General features: G+C 37.5%; 2 protein-coding genes across 3 annotated transcripts; one reads left to right on the forward strand and one right to left on the reverse strand.

Annotated features, from left to right (window-relative positions):
- Positions 1-5,524: 5,524 nt before the first annotated feature.
- On the reverse strand, positions 5,525-13,847 carry tmem154 (transmembrane protein 154). 2 transcript variants are annotated; one of them, XM_054604512.1, is made up of 9 exons: positions 13,586-13,847; positions 12,729-12,833; positions 11,240-11,302; positions 10,960-11,010; positions 10,649-10,831; positions 10,262-10,316; positions 8,758-8,834; positions 8,102-8,144; positions 5,525-7,007 (listed from the first exon to the last, which is right to left on the reverse strand). In XM_054604512.1, the coding sequence occupies exons 1-8, from the start codon at positions 13,680-13,682 to the stop codon at positions 8,113-8,115; spliced, it is 663 nt and encodes a 220-aa protein (XP_054460487.1). In that variant the 5' UTR covers positions 13,683-13,847; the 3' UTR covers positions 5,525-7,007; positions 8,102-8,112. The 2 variants fall into 2 exon arrangements, with proteins under 2 accessions (XP_054460487.1, XP_054460488.1); XM_054604513.1 differs by lacking the exon at positions 10,960-11,010 and having other exon boundaries at positions 13,586-13,845.
- Positions 13,848-16,274: 2,427 nt separating this feature from the next.
- Positions 16,275-19,151, forward strand: tma16 (translation machinery associated 16 homolog). Its single transcript, XM_054604865.1, has 7 exons — positions 16,275-16,416; positions 16,525-16,634; positions 17,068-17,105; positions 17,211-17,295; positions 17,447-17,595; positions 17,696-17,738; positions 18,028-19,151. The coding sequence occupies exons 1-7, from the start codon at positions 16,414-16,416 to the stop codon at positions 18,218-18,220; spliced, it is 621 nt and encodes a 206-aa protein (XP_054460840.1). The 5' UTR covers positions 16,275-16,413; the 3' UTR covers positions 18,221-19,151.
- The last annotated feature ends 92 nt before the right edge of the window (positions 19,152-19,243 follow it).

Here is a 19,243-nt window from a genome sequence, read left to right on the forward strand (position 1 = left end):
GACACGTTTTTGTTTGGTCGTGGGCGCTCGAATGTGATGTAGTAAAATACTCCCTGGATGACATCCATGTGAGAGTGAGGTTTGAGTGTAGTTTATGATTATCATCAACTTAAATATGTTAAACTAAAACTGTAATTAAATGATTGATTAAAAAAAAGGAACATTGGATAAAATAAATACAACGTAAATAAACAAACATATGTACAGTACCAGTCAAAAGTTTGGACACATTTTCTCATTCAACTACTTTGAAGAATCTAAAATATAAAACATATTCTGGTTTGTTGAGCATTTGTTTGTTTACCAAGTAATTCCATATGTGTTCCTTCATAGTTTGGATGTCTTCAATGTTAATCTACAATGTATAAAAAAAATTAAAAAAAAACATTGAATGAGAAGGTGTGTCCAAACTTTTGACTGGTACTGTATACAAACATATTTGTATACCTTGTATGATTCTCTATTTCCTCAATTGTTACACATAATAATATAAATAATAATAATAATAACAACAATAATGTTTAAAAAGTATTTGTATAGCACAAACTGATTTCAATAAACAGCATAAATAGAAAAAAAACAATCACAAATAAAAAAGAGAAAAACTTGAGAACAGAAAAATACAAGCACACAGGTAAAATATTGTATAAAAGTAATTTTAAAAAAAATCACTCAAAAGCTTGAACAAATGAAACTATTAAAATAAACGTAAAATTGCACAACAGAGCTGCATTATGTAAAAATTAAGGCTGCAGTTGTCAGATGGAAAGTAAAGTCTGTAAAAAATGTGTCGTAAGACCGTATTTCTAAGCAAAAACATTGTGAGCAGATCGAATACTAACTGGAAGAATGTTCCAAAGCAGTGCAGCAAACGCCTGATAAGCCTTTGAAATTAACCTGGACTCTGGAACAGCTTGCAGGACTAAGCCAGCAGATCTGAGAGGCCTTTTTGGACAGTAAATAGTTAAACGTTCACTGATGGACATGAATATAAATAAAGCATGAAATAGTAAGGGAAAACATGTCAAGCAGGATTTTTAGTTGTGTTTCTCATTATTGTATATGCCGAATTTATATGTTAATGACCCATTATTATTACAGTTATTATCTTCATTTAATACAATCCAAAATAATTTCCAAGAAGATTTTTTAGTCTATCTGTTTATGAAATGTATTTTGATATGCCAATTTGTGCTTTTTGAATCAGTTGTATGGAATAAAACAGATCATATGTAATAGCTTCACAAACAGATGCAAATTCTAACCTACATACATTCATTGTCCTTATACAAATAAGATACGAGATTGATACAATGCAGGGGCCGATTTCTTAAGAACCTTTTTCTTTTATGAGAAATGAAATTGTGCAGAAAACCTCACTTACATTACATTACATTACATTACAGTCATTTAATAAAGACAATGGAGTGTCTTCAAAATAAATGTTGATATACCTTTAGCATTTTTTTTATCTACTATACTTGCCATTTTTATTTATATTCTTTTTTGGTATATAGGCCTACTCTATAAGCTTTGATCGTACCTTATATTCAATTTTCTACAAACATTCTTGTAACTATAAAATGCAAATGTTGATATATTTTGATCGTTTTAGGGGGTAAAAACAAATTTCCATGGTGTTTCAGAAATCACGCAAGTTGAATAGGTAGATCTAATTCTTCGTTGAGCCTCATTTACTCATACAGAAAAAAAAATTAAAAGTTACTCCGGATTAGACTGCTGCTGCTGCTGCTGCTGTTGCTAAGGTTAGCCCTGCAGTGCCAGCCACGGTTAGCTTTGGCTCACGGTCATTTCCATGCCCTGTATCTGGATCCTCCAGGGAGAGTCTGAAACCCGGAGATATCACTAAGCACCAAACATGTGATCCTGAGAAGTGTGGAATTGAGACTGGCATCTGGTCAATGAAGACTGAAACACAGACCCTGAATATAAAGAACGACTGTAAATATCCTCACTTTGTTGCTAAATAGTCTCAAGCTGTGTGCTTTTATGGAAATTGCTCCTGAAAGTGGATTCTTTACAAAAATCTGAACTGAGATTTTCATTGGTGTTCTCTGTACATGCTGTTTAGGGAGTTTTGTCAGTGAAACTAAACACTGACATATACTGGATAATCCTGTGTGGTTTCTGTGTTTATGTCAGGGCCGCAGCCAGGACTTTATAAATACTGAGATTGTATCTCAATATTTCCACAGACACACACAACAGCAGATCATTTTGAAGAGACCTGACTCATCATACCATCTTTATTTCATTAAACTGCGTTATTTAATCTTTTGTGTTAGTTTTTAGTCATACAAAAACAGTTCTCTAAGAGTTTCCCTTCTCAGTTTTCTGAAAGTGACCTCTTAAAATAAAGTTATGTCTAGAGTGATTTGTATACATACTGTATACCCTTTAAACTTTTCCCTGACTGTGAACCAATGGTCTCAAAAGCTGTTTTCTAAGCACTTTCTCCCCTAAAGGATTACATTCTCGTAAGCAGAACAGTTGAATTGTTATTACTATTTCAATTTTGAATGACCTTTGATTCAAAAAAAGTAAAAAATATGATTCAGATTCCCAAATTTCCTGGAAAAGAAGTACAGAGGACATGGCCCCGGTGTCCTCAGCTCCAGCTCTGTTTGGTGTGTTTAATCAAATTACATCCAAATGGTGCAAGAAGCAGTCTTTCATAAAGGCAGAGAAAAGTTTCACACGCTTTAAACTGCTCATCACGACTCTACAAAGGACCAAACTCAAAATGATTGTGAAGTAAGTCCCCCATAATGACACAAACACATTCTCTCGCTCTCACACACACACACACACACACACACACACACACACATTCCCTGGTGTACGCTGCGTTTTCCACTCAAAGATTGCCCAAGAATGACTGAATCCGGTGATTGCAACAGACGGACGGTGCTCTGTAACATCACAGCTCTTGAAGGCAAACAAACACGGCTGTGAAATGGAGCTGATAGAGTGTGACAGGCAGCAACAGTGCCTGCTGGGTAGACTGTGACTCAGTGTACAAAAGCTTAGTAAATTCAGAGCGACAGGTCACTGGAAATATGATGTTATGAACTCGCCCTCTGGGGGATTACATCACATTTCTGTTCAATGTGACAGACATGGCTTTAATCAAAGTTCTAAACATACCTGTTCTCACATACACCTGAAAATATATCGTACCTGGTGTGAGACTGTGTGAGTATTGTTCGCCGCAGAGAAAAGCATTTCTGTTTTATTTGCCTATAAAACCAGTCAGGCCAGATTCTGGCACAGTGGGAACAATGCTGTTTGAAAGTCACACTGCACATGCACTTAGTGAGAAAACCCCTACACATGCTGCTGTAGAGCATCTAAAGGTGGAAGTGTGGATATACAGTGATTGTACTTTATCTATAAGGCAATATTGTATTTATAGGCTTATTAATGTAATAAAATAATAAGCGGGACTTCACACACGGCAAGAAAAAACATGTTCTTCTTTATCAGTTAGACTGCGGATTAATTTCTCAATTAATTGACAAACTGTTTGATTAATAAAAGATGGAAAGGACACTATCAGGTGACAAATATATCATATTTGAGAAGCTGGAACCAGGTAATCTTTGATATTATTGCTTTAATAAAAAGAACCCCTACAGATATTTTCAACTAAGCGTTTCAAGCTCAATGTGCTGATAAAAGCAAATGTAAGAATTCAGAGGACAGAAAAAGCCATGAAACATTCCTATAAAACAAATCATACATGCAAACATAACAGAAATAAGGAAAACTCAAGTCAAATCAGTATAACTTCCAGAATAAAAGTATGTTTTTCAGGTTCAGCCAGGTTATTTCACAGCCTCAGAGCCCTGACTGCAAGGACTCTGACATGTCTGGTTTTGAGTCAGGACTCTGGAACAAAGAAAAATACCTCTGCCTGAAGATCTCAAGCTATGTACCATAAAAGGTCAGAAATAAAGCAAAGAGGAACACCTTGAGTTGCCCTAAAAGCAGGTAAACACCCACTGCGTCTTTCAAACTCAAAGGTTACAAGTTTTCCATCTCCAAGCTAAAGTCAAGGAGCCTGGGTGACTTCAGATTAGTACTTTTGACAGAGCTCCTCCACAGAATCAGACTGTTTTCACAGGCTGAGCAGCAGCACTACACACTACCCATTGGAGTACCTCTTTATATATAGTTAATTACATCATAAAATACATTTCTGGGAGCCAGTATCAAGAGGGAATGACATGTGTAACGTGATCACACAGTTCTGATGAAAAGCCTGGTCAGCTGATTTGTACAGTCTGTAGCCTATAAATAGTTATTTTGTTAAGACAAGATGCTGCTGCAACATTCAAGGTGTGAAAAGATAAAAGAATGTAAATTTGAAATAGATCTTACTTTCGAGTTGATAAAAACATGACAAGCCTTTAGCTATGACACTACAAACTTAAATGACCTCCAGACAAGGGGTGACAGGTTTGATGTACCTGTGGAAACAGTAATTCAGTATCTCCTTATACACGTTACTTCATGATCATGAAAATGTCAACGTTTAGTCTGCAGCGTCGGAGCAGCCAGACAGCAGTGACGACGCAGACGCTGTGAGGTGGCAGACAGAACTGCTGTCTGGGAAACTAATAACGAGAAAGAGAGAGAGAGAGAGAGAGAAGGAGGAGGAAAAAATGGAGTGAGAGACTCATTTCTCATTTGTATTCATTGGTTTGCATGGATTGTCTGCCCTCGCTCCCTCAGACCTTCCACTGGTTTGAATTCCATCACACATACAGAGCTCCAAGGGGAAAGCGGAGCAGACTCATCAGTGGGTTTATAGCGTTAGAGAGCGTACTGTGACAGAAACACATACGGGACAAATGTGAGGCACTTTAAACCTGCTGTTTTGTATTTAATGTAGATGTAAACAAGAAACAACTATTGGTGCTTGGATGCAATATGCCATTAATCTTAATTATTTTATATACACAACAAGACTGAGAGTCTACAGCCATGCTAGCAGCTGTATTTAGTGGTGCTTTGAGATAAAAAGTCAACATGCTAACATGCTCACAATGACAATAGTAATATATAGATGTTTAGTGGGTGAAATGTTTAACATGTTCTTCATCTAAGCATGCAAGCAATGCTTATTAGCATAAAGTACAGCTCAAACTTAATTCTGCATGTATTTTCTCATAAAGCATAAGAAAAATTGAGATGTGGATCACCAAATCTTTACATTATATACATTTCTTTTGTTACAATTCATACTAAGGTGGAGACGTATGTGTATTTCTAAGTTATTGGCCATCTGTCCAAGAGCTGTGTCGAGAGATTTCACTCAAAACCAGAAATGTCAACCTCGCAGAGACGGCAGATGAAAAGTCAGGGGCCACCAATGTCATTATGATTCATCCTCTGGGGACCATGAATGTCTGAACTAAACTTGAATGGGATCCATCCAAAAGTTGTTTAGATATTTTAAAAACAAAGCAATATATCAATCACCTGATCCACACTGGCATCATGATTTTTTATCAAGAAATTTTATTCAATGAAATTCTGTTCAAAGCTTCATCAGCAAAACAACAAGACACAGCCTCGTATGAAATATTTACAAAAAGATTACCTGGTTCCAAAACAATACTGTATTCTCATATTTATAGTGCAAGATAATGCAAAATACTGACTGCCACGTGTAGAAAGTGTCTCTCTCGTGTGTCATGACTGCATAGATTCAACACTTTTAAGCCCAAACCGGAAACAAAACAGCATCTGTAGAAACTTAAAGTATTTATTCAGAGAGTTATTATCTACTGTATGGTGAGAAGAAAATCTTATCAGTAGCAGCTTTTTGAAAGCTGCTTCAGCAACGGGTAATAATTTATCAAAAGACTCAGAAATGAGTGCAACTGCTTAAGAGATTTCATTAAAAACACTTTCTCCATAAGTCCTCAGCAGCTCTGCACAGGCATGAAAAGGAGTGGCCCTCTCTGTCATGCATGCCTGCAATCTTCAACAGGATATTTCCCCATTAGGACCTGCTGCTGGAGGGAGTCACACAGTGTAATACAACAAAGAGGCTTTGAGCTGAAGAGAAGCCATCAGCAGGAACTATGAGCAATCAAATCTGTGAGGAATGAGAGAGGAGTGTCGGCCTAATGCGCTTTAAAATGACCACAAACAGTGGTCTTTTTAAAACTTTTAACAGTATGAATCTGAAAAAAGGAAGTACAGGGTTTTTTTAAAAGTGTAATGTAATTATTTTTGACACGTGTGATTGATTTTGGCAGAAAGTGCTGTTCATTTCCGTGGCTTATAACCGATGACTTCTCAAAAGTTCAACCATACAATAAAAACACGCAAAGCATCTACACATCTAACATCGCAGACTGAAAACTCTTTTGTTCAGACTACGCCTTGGCCCATGAAATACAAAAAAATAATTCTCTATATGTTATTGAACCTCATGTAGACTTGAAATCGATCGTTATGTTTGAGGAAGTAAATGAAATAGCTTGATTCCTGCACTTTTTGGAGTTATACCCACATGGCTGAATGCACTTTTTGGAGTTATACCCACATGGCTGAATGCACTTTTTGGAGTTATACCCACATGGTTGAATTGTTTTTTGCTTTGGATAAAAGCGTCCGTGAAATAAATGTAATGTAATGCAATGCAGCAAAACATGAAAGGCACTGAACAAAGAGCCACTATCTAACATGTTTAGGTCAAATTGTCGTCCACTGAATACTTTCAGAGAGAATACGTTGTGAATTATTGTTTTAAGAATGAATAGTTCTTGCTGAATATTTTCCTATAAAAATGAAAATAATGTTCGCTAGTGTCCTTTACGTGTTCTGATGCTGTTCCCCGGCAGTCACATCAGTTCCTGTGGTCACAGATGTTTCTGGATTATTGTAGAAAGAAGTCAGAACATCATAGTTGGCATTGACGGACTGTTGACTGTGTGTTCTTGCAGGCCTGGAGAGCGTCCTTTGTCGACCTGCAGGAAATATGGGAGAGAGAGAGAAAGGTGACAACGTACAAGTCAGAGTGGTCTCTTATGAATAATATCTGATCTGAGTCAGGAGCTGTGATGAATTAAGGGTGTGTCTTTATCCTAAACCTTTGACTTAATTTGTCCCATATAGTGTTTTGTACTAGAGTGCTATTTTGTTATTTTGGTTTGAAGCTTTTCTTTTAACAACCCTGACAAAACAGTGCAGAGCTGCTGCAGCGTGCAACCACAGCAGCAGTAACATCCCATTTGCTTTTGTTCTGACATCTCTTGTGTAACCTAAAATGTGTACAGAGGGGCCTCCACTTTGAATCAAAGTACCCTCTAACCCTTGCACAGCTTGAGAAATAAAAAATCCTGGGAAAGAAAGCCGTGTTTTAAATGATGTTGTTCAACATATTTTACTGAAGTGGACCTTGACCTCGCCTTCCCAGTGTTTCCAGTAAGGAGGACTATCCCGGGGTTAAGTTGCGCCACTCTCCGATACATGCCTGGTGTAATCACTAGCAGGTGTAAGGAGGGTTTGTGCTTTCATACGGTGCCATGTGAGATGACGAAAGGGTCACAATTCATCGTAGCTGTACTGAAACCAGCTGGTGCATCACAACAAACGCTGGCAGGCAGGAAATAGCAAACATTTTGGAAACGAACCAAGTCGCCTGTTGATCTGTATTTTGCTATCATTATTGTGTAAGACAGGTATTTACATTATTGTTTTGATTGTATTTATGATAAGGGAGTAGGTTGTATTCACACCCATGCTGTGACCCATTGTTACTGGCTGTTACACAGAGACAGTAATGAACTATCATCAATATTACCAAACAAACTCTCAAGGTTTATAGAGAAGAAAATATTTTAAAAGAGTAAAGCTAATACATACTTTTTGCACTTTATTTTATGCATTTATATTTGTTTTGATATCTAAAAAACAATACTTTAGAGTTGAGAAATTAAAGGCATCACATATGTCCAGGCATATTATGAGTAAAAGTGACAGCTCATTGATCTTGATGACAAGAAACTGAATAAAAATCTGTATGTGTTCATAAACTAAATAAAGTGAAAATTGTACTCACCACAAATATATTCATGCAAGTTTAGAGTCATCTGCAGGTTCACCTAAAACAAACAAAACAATGGACATACACATAAGATTACTCAAATATTCACTGTTTACCAAAAGGACTTTGTGATAAACTGACACCTACAATTGGAGCAACAGCGACCTCTGCTGGATGAACTCCGCCAACTAATCTTACTGTAAGAAATGGATCCTTTTGACGTCTTTTTTTCTAGCTTTCATCTCAGAGCAGACAATCAGACATAAATTATATAATTAAGTCCTTTTTACAACAAATGATACAATAGAGAAGATCTTAACAACAATATTTAGGCCTATAACAGAGTCCTACCACCGCTTCCAAACAACCATTTATCAGGACAAGGAAATAAATAAAACCAATACATTTTATAAGAAGGTAAAAGTGTAAACAAATACATCTTAAGAAAAAAATTAACAAATTTAACTGTGAATGTCTGGTTTCATTGTCATCCAGAACTAACCACATTGGGAGCGTGATATCCAACTTCCAGACATGGGTAATAATGAATATTTTTCATATTCCCTCAGAGCAAATCTATTTTTTTCTGCAGAAAACATGACACCTTTTGTTATTTTTTTGACAGATTTTTATACTTTAATGTCTTACACGCTTGATCTAGAGATACCTACAATCCTTTCTCATCCATTGGTCCAACTCTTCCATTTCTAGCTCCAGCACAGAGGGAACGTCTTCTTCAAACATGGGCCTGGAAGGTACAAAGTGTTCAAAGAAATCAAATAAGACACAACAATCCGGTTTAAATGGCTATCTCAAAGATTTTGATTTGAATACATGTCTGTTGGGTCACAGAGGATATTCCTCTGGCGAATTAAATATTCCTTTGGCCCACTGATGAAAGTACTGCAATATTTGAATATTTGCAGTTTTACATATTGGGTGTCTGTGGTGATAATCCCAGGAAAAATACTATATTATAGTTTTTCTCCATTGCATACAAAAACAAAATGTAATCTGGAATTTTGGACACAGCCCAAGACTGCAGACTGTTAAACTCCAAATATAAATCCTTTGATTTCATTCAAATTGAAATTCTTCATCAACCAGTGCTGAAATCTTAAGGATCGCCACTCTAACAAACTAACTTCATGGTTTCTGACAGCAGCAGTTGGCATTGGTTGAACATTCTGTTGCTACTAGCAACCACTGACATCAGAGTTCCACGGCAGTTACAGTTTAACGGACATTGTTACGTCAGCCATTTAGTCAGATCAGTGAGCAAGCAATGGCAGCCATCTTTCACTTCCTGAAATGCCAACTTTGGAACATTTACTCTTTTTATAAAACTGTTTTGTGATGATTGATTTGTTATTTGGTATGTTTTCTGAAATCAGTGTGTTGCTAACCTAGCTATTAGCATTAAGAGGCTACTACTTTGCTGATACAACGCTGTTGTTCTAACATTACTTTACTTTGACTTTTGTGGACTCAGACCAACCTACATGTTAACTGTTCTCTACTTCCTCTGATGACTTATGTTGACCTTTCATTTGTGACAGAGTTTTGTGAATCTCATTTCCTTCTTAATGTACCAATATCACTTTACAGTAGGCTACCTTTGGTCTTAGGCCTACTTGTTTATCCCATTGTCCCGGATTTGAAATCTCATTGAATTCTTCATGTTTTTTTCCCAATACTGTTTTCAGAGTTATACAATTGCTTCCATTAAGACTTTAAAGGCCAACAGACAACTTCAACCTTTATTTGAGGTGCTTTTGTCTCCCTGCATAGCACCTACACACATAGCAAGAGAAGAAGAATTTGTCTCCCTGGTATCTCAAGGCAAAAGCAAATTTGGTGAACTCAATGCATAGAGATGTTGTTGCTGTTATAAGTAGCAGTGAAGACAGATATCTAGCCACAAAGTGCGACTAGTGTTAAATATTACTTTAACATAACTCTCACATTAGTATGCACATGAAAACTAAACCTCTTTTGCACAAAGGTCAAGTTTTTCAAACAGGAAATAACACATTGAGGGTAATCTCTCACTAAACATCTGACGTTAAGATTAAGACGTTTCTTTCAAATAAATCATTTTACGCTGTTGCCAACAGTCTTTCAAACAAGCAGCTATAAAAAGAAAAGAAAAAAAGTTAAATTCTCAATACTTACATCGGAACCTTCTCTGTACTGGACCCATCCAAATATGGATCCTCTTTTCTCAGCTCTATGAGAAGAGAACACGGCATCAGTCATCTTTATTATGATAAACCACCATCTTCAATTTAAAAGAGCCAACCACTCAGTAAGTTGAGTAATCATGAGTTGTATTAATAGCAATATGTATTCAATGTAGCAAAAAAATAATTAGGACAGATCTGTCAGTTCCCCTACCACACAGAGGTTTTTTTGTGATAATCTTTAATTTGACATGTTTAGGATTTAGCAGGAATTTTGATTTTGGAAAGTATAACGCACAGATCTTTTCCAATGCTTTTAATGTGATGAACAAAAATACATTCACCTCCATTTAAGTGTTCACTCTTGTGATGGACGTACCTTGATTCCTTGCTTTTTGGTTCAGCTTGCGGTTGATGAAAAAACCGCAAACTATCATGGAGATGATAATGACCACCAGCACCACAGGGATCAGGATGATGATGGAACTCAACTCCTCATCCCCCTCTTCTGGTACGGCGGCCAATTCCGTAACATCCGGGTCCACTGTTGACACTGAATAATCTGCAGAAGCAAAGCAACGGTCGCCCGTCTTTAGATTTTTGCTACTTCTGTCTTAAATGCAGTGTTGATATTGTTCTGACATTTAATCTAATGAAGTAGTAAACAAGTAGTAAATCACTGTGAACTACCCTCAGTATGACTCAGTCCAGAGCCGTGACCTCCTTCATTGGTAATTTCAGCTTGAAACGACAGCATCGGAAAGATTAGATTATTTTACAGAAACATGTCAGTGAGCACTGACGTTTATCTCTTCTCTCCACTACATGGTGCCAAGAAGTGACACAAAATTGCATTATGTTGTTAAGTTCTGAACGACTGAACAATTAATTCTTCCTTCCTGAGGGTAGATGGAGGTTTTTAAGCAAAAACTATATAGACCCTGTAGAATAAAAACTGTTGTGGACTTACTTTCTTCTTCTGTGGGGATGGGGTCCAGTACTAAAGTGGCATCAAATTCAGATGGGGGTGTTTCTACAAACAGAGAGAGAGAGGCACGTTGTCATGATGACATCATTCTCAATGAGTAATAATCATGAGTTTTGAAGATTAAGAAGATATGACCAAGAGTATGTGGACACTTTAACAATATCTGATTGTTTGACGTCTCATTCCCAAACCACAGGCTGTTTTATGGTAACAGGCTGTTAGAACAGCTTCCACTCCTCCCCAAAAAAAGTTTACAACAAGTTATAACTTGTAGAAAGCCTTTCCAGTCATTTAGAGCAGGCAAGACCAGGTAGGTTCAAACGCATTCAAGAAAGTGAATCTCAACCACATGTTTTGAGCAGAACGCGGCGCCAATAGTGTTCTCCAGTGAAACAGTACAGAACTCAAATGTCTTACAAAATGAACCAGGGGTTTAACACGAGACTAAAATTTGTGACTGGGTTTTTATCTGTGTATGTCATAAAAATCACGTATTCCGATCTGTATCTGATAAAAAAATGACAAACAACGAGTCATTATAAAAGCTCATTGGGCCAAATGACATAACTTAAACAAGAGGAAGTTGTGCGTGCAGTAGGAGGAGGTCTAGATGAAGATAATGTTAGTCTGAACTGCCTCTGAAAGCTAAATATTAATGCAGAAATTCTGATGTATTTCGTATCTGTGTACAACCAAATATTCTAATTGATTATGTCTAAAACCCTAAAAGAAGCCAATGTCCCCAGACAAACCACCACTAAGTCTACCCACTACAGCCCCTCTGAGGCTGTGCTACACACAAGGCTAAAAGAGAGTAAAGAGTTTATTTTTTACAACTAAAAATGTTCTCATGGTCAGTATTTTTTCATGTTTTTTTCTCATTTAACAAAATTAAATCAGTGTTAATACGTTTTTTTTGCCCTGAAGAAATATAATCTAATTTAAAAAACTTTCTTGATCCACATCTGTGAATGTCTGATCAAGAATAAGTCAACAAAACTAAGAATCAAACCAAAATTCTGGCTACAGCTCTCTCTGAAAACAATTCCATTATAGACCTGGTAGACGTAGTTGAAAAAGGCATTTATGACTACAATATTCCCAGTTTGATTCCAACTACGGAGCTTTATTACATGTCAAACACTTCTCTTTTTTTACCTGCACGTTTCCAGTCTATCTCTACACTTTCAACTTCTCTGTCTAACACATATTATCCACATAGCTGCTAATGCATCATAACTGGATATTGTTCACTTCTACAGCATTTGACAGTTTGATATTGTATTTATTGTTGTGACATTGTTTTTTAATGCTGCTCTCTTGACTAAGTGTCTCTTAAAGAAAATATTTGAGACTTTATCTTTTTAAAAAGGAAAGAATGGGATTAAGAGGTCTAGACCCACTCTGTCCACATACTTTTGGCCACATAGTGTATTATTATTTCTGTATGAATGCATTATTCTTGTCTTACCTGAGATTTCTGTATCACCTTCTTCTTCTGGCTCTGCGGCAGCTGCTTCCTCCGCCTCTGTCTCAAGTTCTGGGTCTGCACTATCATCTTCATATTGGCATAACACTGCAATTCAACGCCTCTCATTACTTTATATGAAGCTACCGTCATGTCATTGAAAACAGATTTCAAATTTTAAAAGGAAAATGTGTGCCGCGTTTAAGTGAAACACTCAGAGTGAATGAAGACAGTTACTTCTGAAGAGATATCATCAGCTTAGTTTCTAAAACAACATCAGAGAAAACTGTCACAGTCAGATCACACAGGAAGACTTCAAGACTTCCGTGAGAATGTTTTCAAGCCATTGCAACAAAAAATCTAAACGGTTTCAAAATGCACCTTCTGGACAGCACAGAGTAGGTGGAGATACTTAACATGTTGAGCAATTAGTTCCCGACAGAGCTTTGTCATGATGTGGAAGATTTCACTTTGTGAGAAAAAAAGTTCCTCTTTGCTTTAAACAAAAGAGGAATGCAAAAGTTCAGTTATTAAAATACTAAGACTACAGTGTATATTGTTGAAATATAATTCTTAGGCTGATCTTTGCTTTAAAACTTAAAATTGTTTAAGTTGAACATACAGGAGGGATTAAGTTTCTACACGTTGAATAGTTTGCACAAAGGGCGTATAAAAGTGAGATACGGACAAACTTTAACTTAACCTTTAAGTACTTTGGGTCTTCAAACCTTGATATTTTATTTATCGGATCCATCAAGAAGTTCCACTAACAGTCACAAAGTAAGAAACCAAAGCAGGGAGGAGACAGGAAAAGCGGAGGTGAGTTGGTCGAGTAAATAAAACTAATCTTCCAGTCCTACCTGTTCTAGTCAGAGTGGTCAGCAGCAGCAGCAGCAGCAGCAGCAGAGGGGTCTTCATCCGGGGCCCTCTCATGCTACCAGTCCCAGAAGCAAACATAATGCCATTGTGCGCCCGCTTCCTTCTCTACTGTCACACCGTCACACTTCCTGATCTGACTTAACATGTTAAATGGACGGAAAAGAAAAAAAAAGAAAGAAAGAAAAAGGACTCCCTCACACACAAAACACACCCTCAGACTCACTCAGATAACTCATTCGGATGTGATGCAATCGCCTGTGTGTGCTTGTCGCCACAAGTCTGACGGCTGCTCAGCTGCAGTACAATCACATTCCTGCCGGTTAGGTATGCAGAGGGAAGCTTGAACAAACTTTAAGGAAAGGAAAATAAACTATCTGTGTGTGTGAGCTCAGTGAGGGGCCAGCTGGTCGTGTATCTCTTGTGAATGCGTTGAGCTGATGCTTAAAATAACTCGGCGGCTGTGAATGTGCTGCGTGTTTGTCTGTTTGTTTGTATGGGAGGCTGGATTATAATTCGCTCTGTGTCGTTAAAAAAAAAAAAAAAAAAATGGTCATGATGATGATGGTCATGCTGTTATGATTCTCTATGGATGAAGGCTGTTGGCCTACTTTGAGGAGACCACAATCTTTCTTTTCATCTAAGAGCAGGAACATGTTGGTAGCAGGTTTTCACATGATGGCTATCTTAAAAACTGTGACTATCTTAAAAACTGTGACTATCTTAAAAACATAAAAAAACGGCATTTAAAACCATCGTCTGCCACTTCCTCTGAATACTGGTCGTCAGTTCTCCTTAACCTGAAGATGGTTAGGTAATATTTGGTGATTCCTACGTGAGAAAATTCAAACTAATGGTTAAGTGGTCCAGGCCACTACAAGCTCTATGAGAAAAAAAAGAAACACTTTCCTGGTAAATAGTAAATAACTTCAAGATCAATATGTTACAGTATGGGCATAAAACAGCAGTTTAACAGCCACGTTTGAGCTAAGTGCTAACAACAGCATGGCAACATTCTGACAATGACAATGCTAACAAGTTGCTGTTTAGGAGGTATCATTTTAAGCAGGTATCAACGTCCTAGTTTATTGTGTTAGCTTTGTCTAGCTATTCTGTGGCGCAACCATGTCCAGTGTTGGACATGGTTGCGCCACAGAAGTGTGTCACAGTGTCTCCTAACGTGGAAGTGTTTTTTTCTTCTTCTGTTGGCATTGTGAAGAAATCTGAGTTCCCCACAGACGCACATGAAATTTCCTGTTGAACAAAAAAGGTGAAGACACACTGGTGCACTTTTTTGCAAAAAGCATAATGACACCTAATCATAAAACCAATCTGTGGTTGTTGAACATCTACACCACACAACCATGGGCCCTAATCCGCATCCATAATACCCACCACTCTTCTTGGAAAGCTTTCTACAAGATTTGGGAACCTGGCTGAAGGGGTTTTCTCCCGTTAAGCCACAAGAGCATCAGTGAGGTAAGGAGTTGAAGTTGGGCAATCATCCTTCCATTCATCCCAAAGGTGGTCGATCAATGAGCTTGAGCCACAAAAGTATGTGGACGATATGTGTGTCTACCGCAATACCACCAACAAATACACGTTTTGGGCCCAACATCATCCAGCTTTTAAACTTGTTAGTTCATTGTTCCTGATTTGAAAATCATAGTGTACAGCAAACCAGGGCCTGTTCCCCTGCCTCATATCTGATCTTATAAACATAGGAACCAAGCAAAGCCTTGAGGTGCTGGAGGAGCCTGACTGGTCTCAACTAGTCTCACTGCAGCAGCTTGAACAGATCAGTATCATCGCAATGCTGCATTAATAACGTTTGTGTATTTGTTTATCATTAAATCATGAAAAAAACATAAAGATTACACAATTTTACAATTGAAAACATGTGATAATCCGTCTGAACGTGTCTACCTCTCCTCCCTTCTCCTCCCTTCTCCCTCTCCTGTATGCTCTGTCAGTTTACTGAACAATGTTTGCCCAATTTTACCTCGTTGTCCTACTGATTGTATTTTTGGTAAACCTTTCAGAAAGATGCTTGTGATACTGAAAGCCTGGAAACATCAACCGCTCCTTGAGAGCCACTCCCTAATAAATCTGATTATTATTGTATTTTTTTACCAGAGGTTTAGTATAAAGCATCATAAATACATTTAATTCGTGTATAATTAAAAAGGCTGACACTGATAATCCACATCCTTCACGGTGACCGCAGCTGACGTCACCAGCGTTACTAACTTTTGACAAATAGAACGCGATGACGACAACAGTACTTTCGCTCACAGCCAATCAAATTGCAGCGGAGCAACATGGATTGTTGCGGAAACAACATTGATTATACCAGCCAAGCGCATTTAAAACACCATTTTAAAAACTATAACAGTTGGCAACTGACTTTAAATTGTGGAATACGTATACATAACAGAGCAGCAACCAATGATGTCATGCTTTAATCCAGAATTACATCCATTTTCAAGTTTATCTGTTAAACTAAAACCGCACTTTCTTCCGCTGCCGATAGGTGGGGCTGACCCGTCGCCTCTAATCATGGCTTTATATCCAAAGGAATATATCACAATTTAAATAAAGCACATCCATCACAATGAGTTCATGGTTTAATTTAAATAAATATATCGCCGTCCATATAATACGTTAAATAACTTCAAGTTTGGGACGCGAAAGAAACCGGAACCGTTTTGTTTTCTCCACAACGTACACGGACGGACTTTGACGACGGACCGGTCTACTTCCGGTCCAGTTGTCAACAGAAGAGGATTACACGTGTTTTCAATCCCTCAAAATGGTAAGACTGGTGTGCTGCAACGTGTTTCTGTCGGTGTATTATTAATTATTACAGTTATGTCAATCAGCAGGTCGCCGGTTATTATTTATATTCATTATTATTTTTCAGCCGAAGCCTCAGAAGCAAAAAGGAAAAGTCCCGGAGAAGGTCTGTCACCCTTACAGCAGGAAAGCTGCTTACCTCGCCCGAGAAGAAATCCGACTGAAAAAGAAAGACAGGTGTGAAGAATGAAATAAAAATGAATAAATGCAGTACATAAACTGCGTTGTTGTCAAAACTTCTGTGTAACTAAGGAAGTAAACAGTTAGCCCCATAAAAACAAATGACCACAGTCCATAATAGGATACTTACACAACATATTTTGTCATTTTCTGAAGGAATCTATAGTTGTATAAACTGTGTATATGTTTTATTATTTTGTTTTAAAATATCTGATCTTTAAAGTAACTACAACAGACGGATAAACGTGTGGAGTGAAAAATACAACATTTGCCCACGAATTATTGGAGAATTGGAAGTATGAAGTAGCATTTAATGGAAATACTTAAGTAAATGACAGTTACATTAAATGTACTTAGTTAATTTCCACCTACATAATAATTGAATGTAATCAATCATTGCTTATTTATTTGTTTTTTTCTGATGCTGCAGGCAGAGGAGTGACAAAGCAACACGTCTGAGCAGCATCGGTAAGATCCTCTTTTCATTCCTAGCACACTTGCTGGCTGTGAGGATGAAATTACTCTCCATTAACACCAAGTCTTCCTTTTATTTATTCGTCTCTTAACTCTCAGGGGAGAAGCTGTTGTGGTTTCAGGAACAGTTGGATCCAGAAAAGACAATTTACACCAAAAAAGATGCTTGTGACATCGTTGAAAGGTCAAAGGTTTATGATTTATTTTAATTCTGTTTTGACAATCACCATTTAAAATTTGAGATGCATCCAGATACTTTAATTTGAAGCCTTTATTTCCTAAACCTGATGGCATTGTGACGTTTTGTGTTTGTTCGTGTGTGTGTGTGTGTGTAGACACCTCCAAAGGTTTGATTTGGAACTTGAGCAGATTGAGCTGATGAACGGGATCAAAGGTCGGCAGGGTCGTCTCCATGGCGCCAGAGAGGCTGTGATCAAACAGACCATCGAGCGAGAGCGAGCGCTGTATGAGGGCATCGGGTTTGGTGAGTCCTCATCGCGGATATGAATACGCACATATGTACATGCAACTGTTCAGTCTGTTGGAAAAAAACTTAATGATCCTATGTTTTGTCCTCTACGCAGAGATTCCAGACATCATGAATGGAAAACATCTGAAAACATTCAGGTGAGCTGGTAGAAATTTTGGCTTGTACTTTCTGTTTTCGCACAATTTTTGTATTTGAGACGTAGCTGTAATTATTTAGCTTCTATGATTTGACAAACATGATCGTGAAAATGACGAAACTAAACGATTTTTCCTGAGAACTACATGGATTTTAAAAAAGGCTTTAAAATCTCAACATGTCACACCAATTAGAATGATTTTAAATACAACCTTGATGTTAAGTATATGATTCATAAAATGTCCCTTCTGATAACATTTGATGACATTTGTCTATCCGTTATTTCGGCAGGGAGTGGAGTGGTGATCTGAAGAAACTTCCAAATTTGAAACTGCGAAAGGTGTCTAACAAAGGTTTGGACACAAAGAATGAAGAGGAGGATAAACTTAATGATGCAGAAGATGACAATGAAGAAGATGAGGATGATGATGAAGATGATGATGAGCAGCTGGATGAGATGGTGCTGATGTCGGACTTAAACTGAGGCTCCTCATATTTGACCGTAGCTCAAAGCTCCGTTCGTCCATTCACCACATCTGACTGTGGAGCTGAACATCAGACGGACTTCAGAAAATAGTTTTTCTAGAGAAAAGGTGATTTTGTGCTTTTCTGGAAAAAATGCTGCTGCGCCATAATTGTCCAGAAGATGGTGCTGAACTCTCAAAGACGTCAAACTAACGTTTTCTATTAGTCTCCTTTAAAGTGTTCTTGTTGCTCAGTAACTTCACACCAGTCTGTGACGGTTTCTACATTCATTTTTTTATTGCACAAACAAATATGCATTGTATGTAACCTAAATACTAAATTTTTTCCAATCCGAGATAGAAAAAAGTTTTGACAAATATGTTGAGTGCTCTAATGTCATGGTGGCTGCAAGACGCAGAGAGATTTTCTGTGACGTGACAGATAAAAAACCCAATTAAACCTGTAGAAAAGTGGATAAGTGTAAACAACAGTCGCCTTTTTTAGACGGACCGGTCAGTCACACACACAGTGTGTCAAGTCTGATGTAAAGACATTAACGGATGGCAACCATGAACGCTGAAGTTACATTAATGTATAAATAACACAACCTCATAAAGCTGCAAACTGTCAAAAACAACGTCATAAATAACTGGGATACTTCAGATTTGCTATTTTAAGAAATATTAAAAATTCTCCTACGATAATAAATAAATTCATCTTTTTCAAACATTACATTTTCAGATTTCTGACTGAGCTGAATAATTGTTTCTCTACTTATCATACGTTAACTCTTTGGTGTCTGAAGACCTGATTGTCACATGTTTGCCCACTTTACAGAATGGTTGGCAGAGTGAGTACAGCTTCAAAAATAACGCCAGAAATGCCTGTTAAACGGAGACTGTCTGAAACTGTGCGCTGTTATTTCATTTTGATTACCACCATGTCTCTATGACAACAGTGCTTTGTCTCACTTCGCGTTGTTCCGTACTTACATCTGCTATTTTTTGAGTGTATATGTGCCTTCACACTGACACGTATGAAA

The sequence above is a fragment of the Anoplopoma fimbria genome, chromosome 9, assembly GCF_027596085.1.
Source record: "Anoplopoma fimbria isolate UVic2021 breed Golden Eagle Sablefish chromosome 9, Afim_UVic_2022, whole genome shotgun sequence".
NCBI lineage: Eukaryota > Metazoa > Chordata > Actinopteri > Perciformes > Anoplopomatidae > Anoplopoma > Anoplopoma fimbria.

What these genes read in the sequence shown, in the direction of transcription:
- tmem154 (XM_054604512.1), bottom strand. Translation starts at nt 13,682, where the DNA reads ATGTTTGCTTCTGGGACTGGTAGCATGAGAGGGCCCCGGATGAAGACC. An exon ending in GACCACTCTGACTAGAACAG is followed by an intron (nt 12,834 to 13,585) that starts GTAGGACTGGAA and finishes GTTGAATTGCAG; the next exon opens with TGTTATGCCAATATGAAGAT. An exon ending in TGGACTGAGTCATACTGAGG is followed by an intron (nt 10,832 to 10,959) that starts GTAGTTCACAGT and finishes TTGCTTCTGCAG; the next exon opens with ATTATTCAGTGTCAACAGTG.
- tma16 (XM_054604865.1), top strand. An exon ending in CGACTGAAAAAGAAAGACAG is followed by an intron (nt 16,635 to 17,067) that starts GTGTGAAGAATG and finishes CTGATGCTGCAG; the next exon opens with GCAGAGGAGTGACAAAGCAA. An exon ending in AAACATCTGAAAACATTCAG is followed by an intron (nt 17,739 to 18,027) that starts GTGAGCTGGTAG and finishes TTATTTCGGCAG; the next exon opens with GGAGTGGAGTGGTGATCTGA.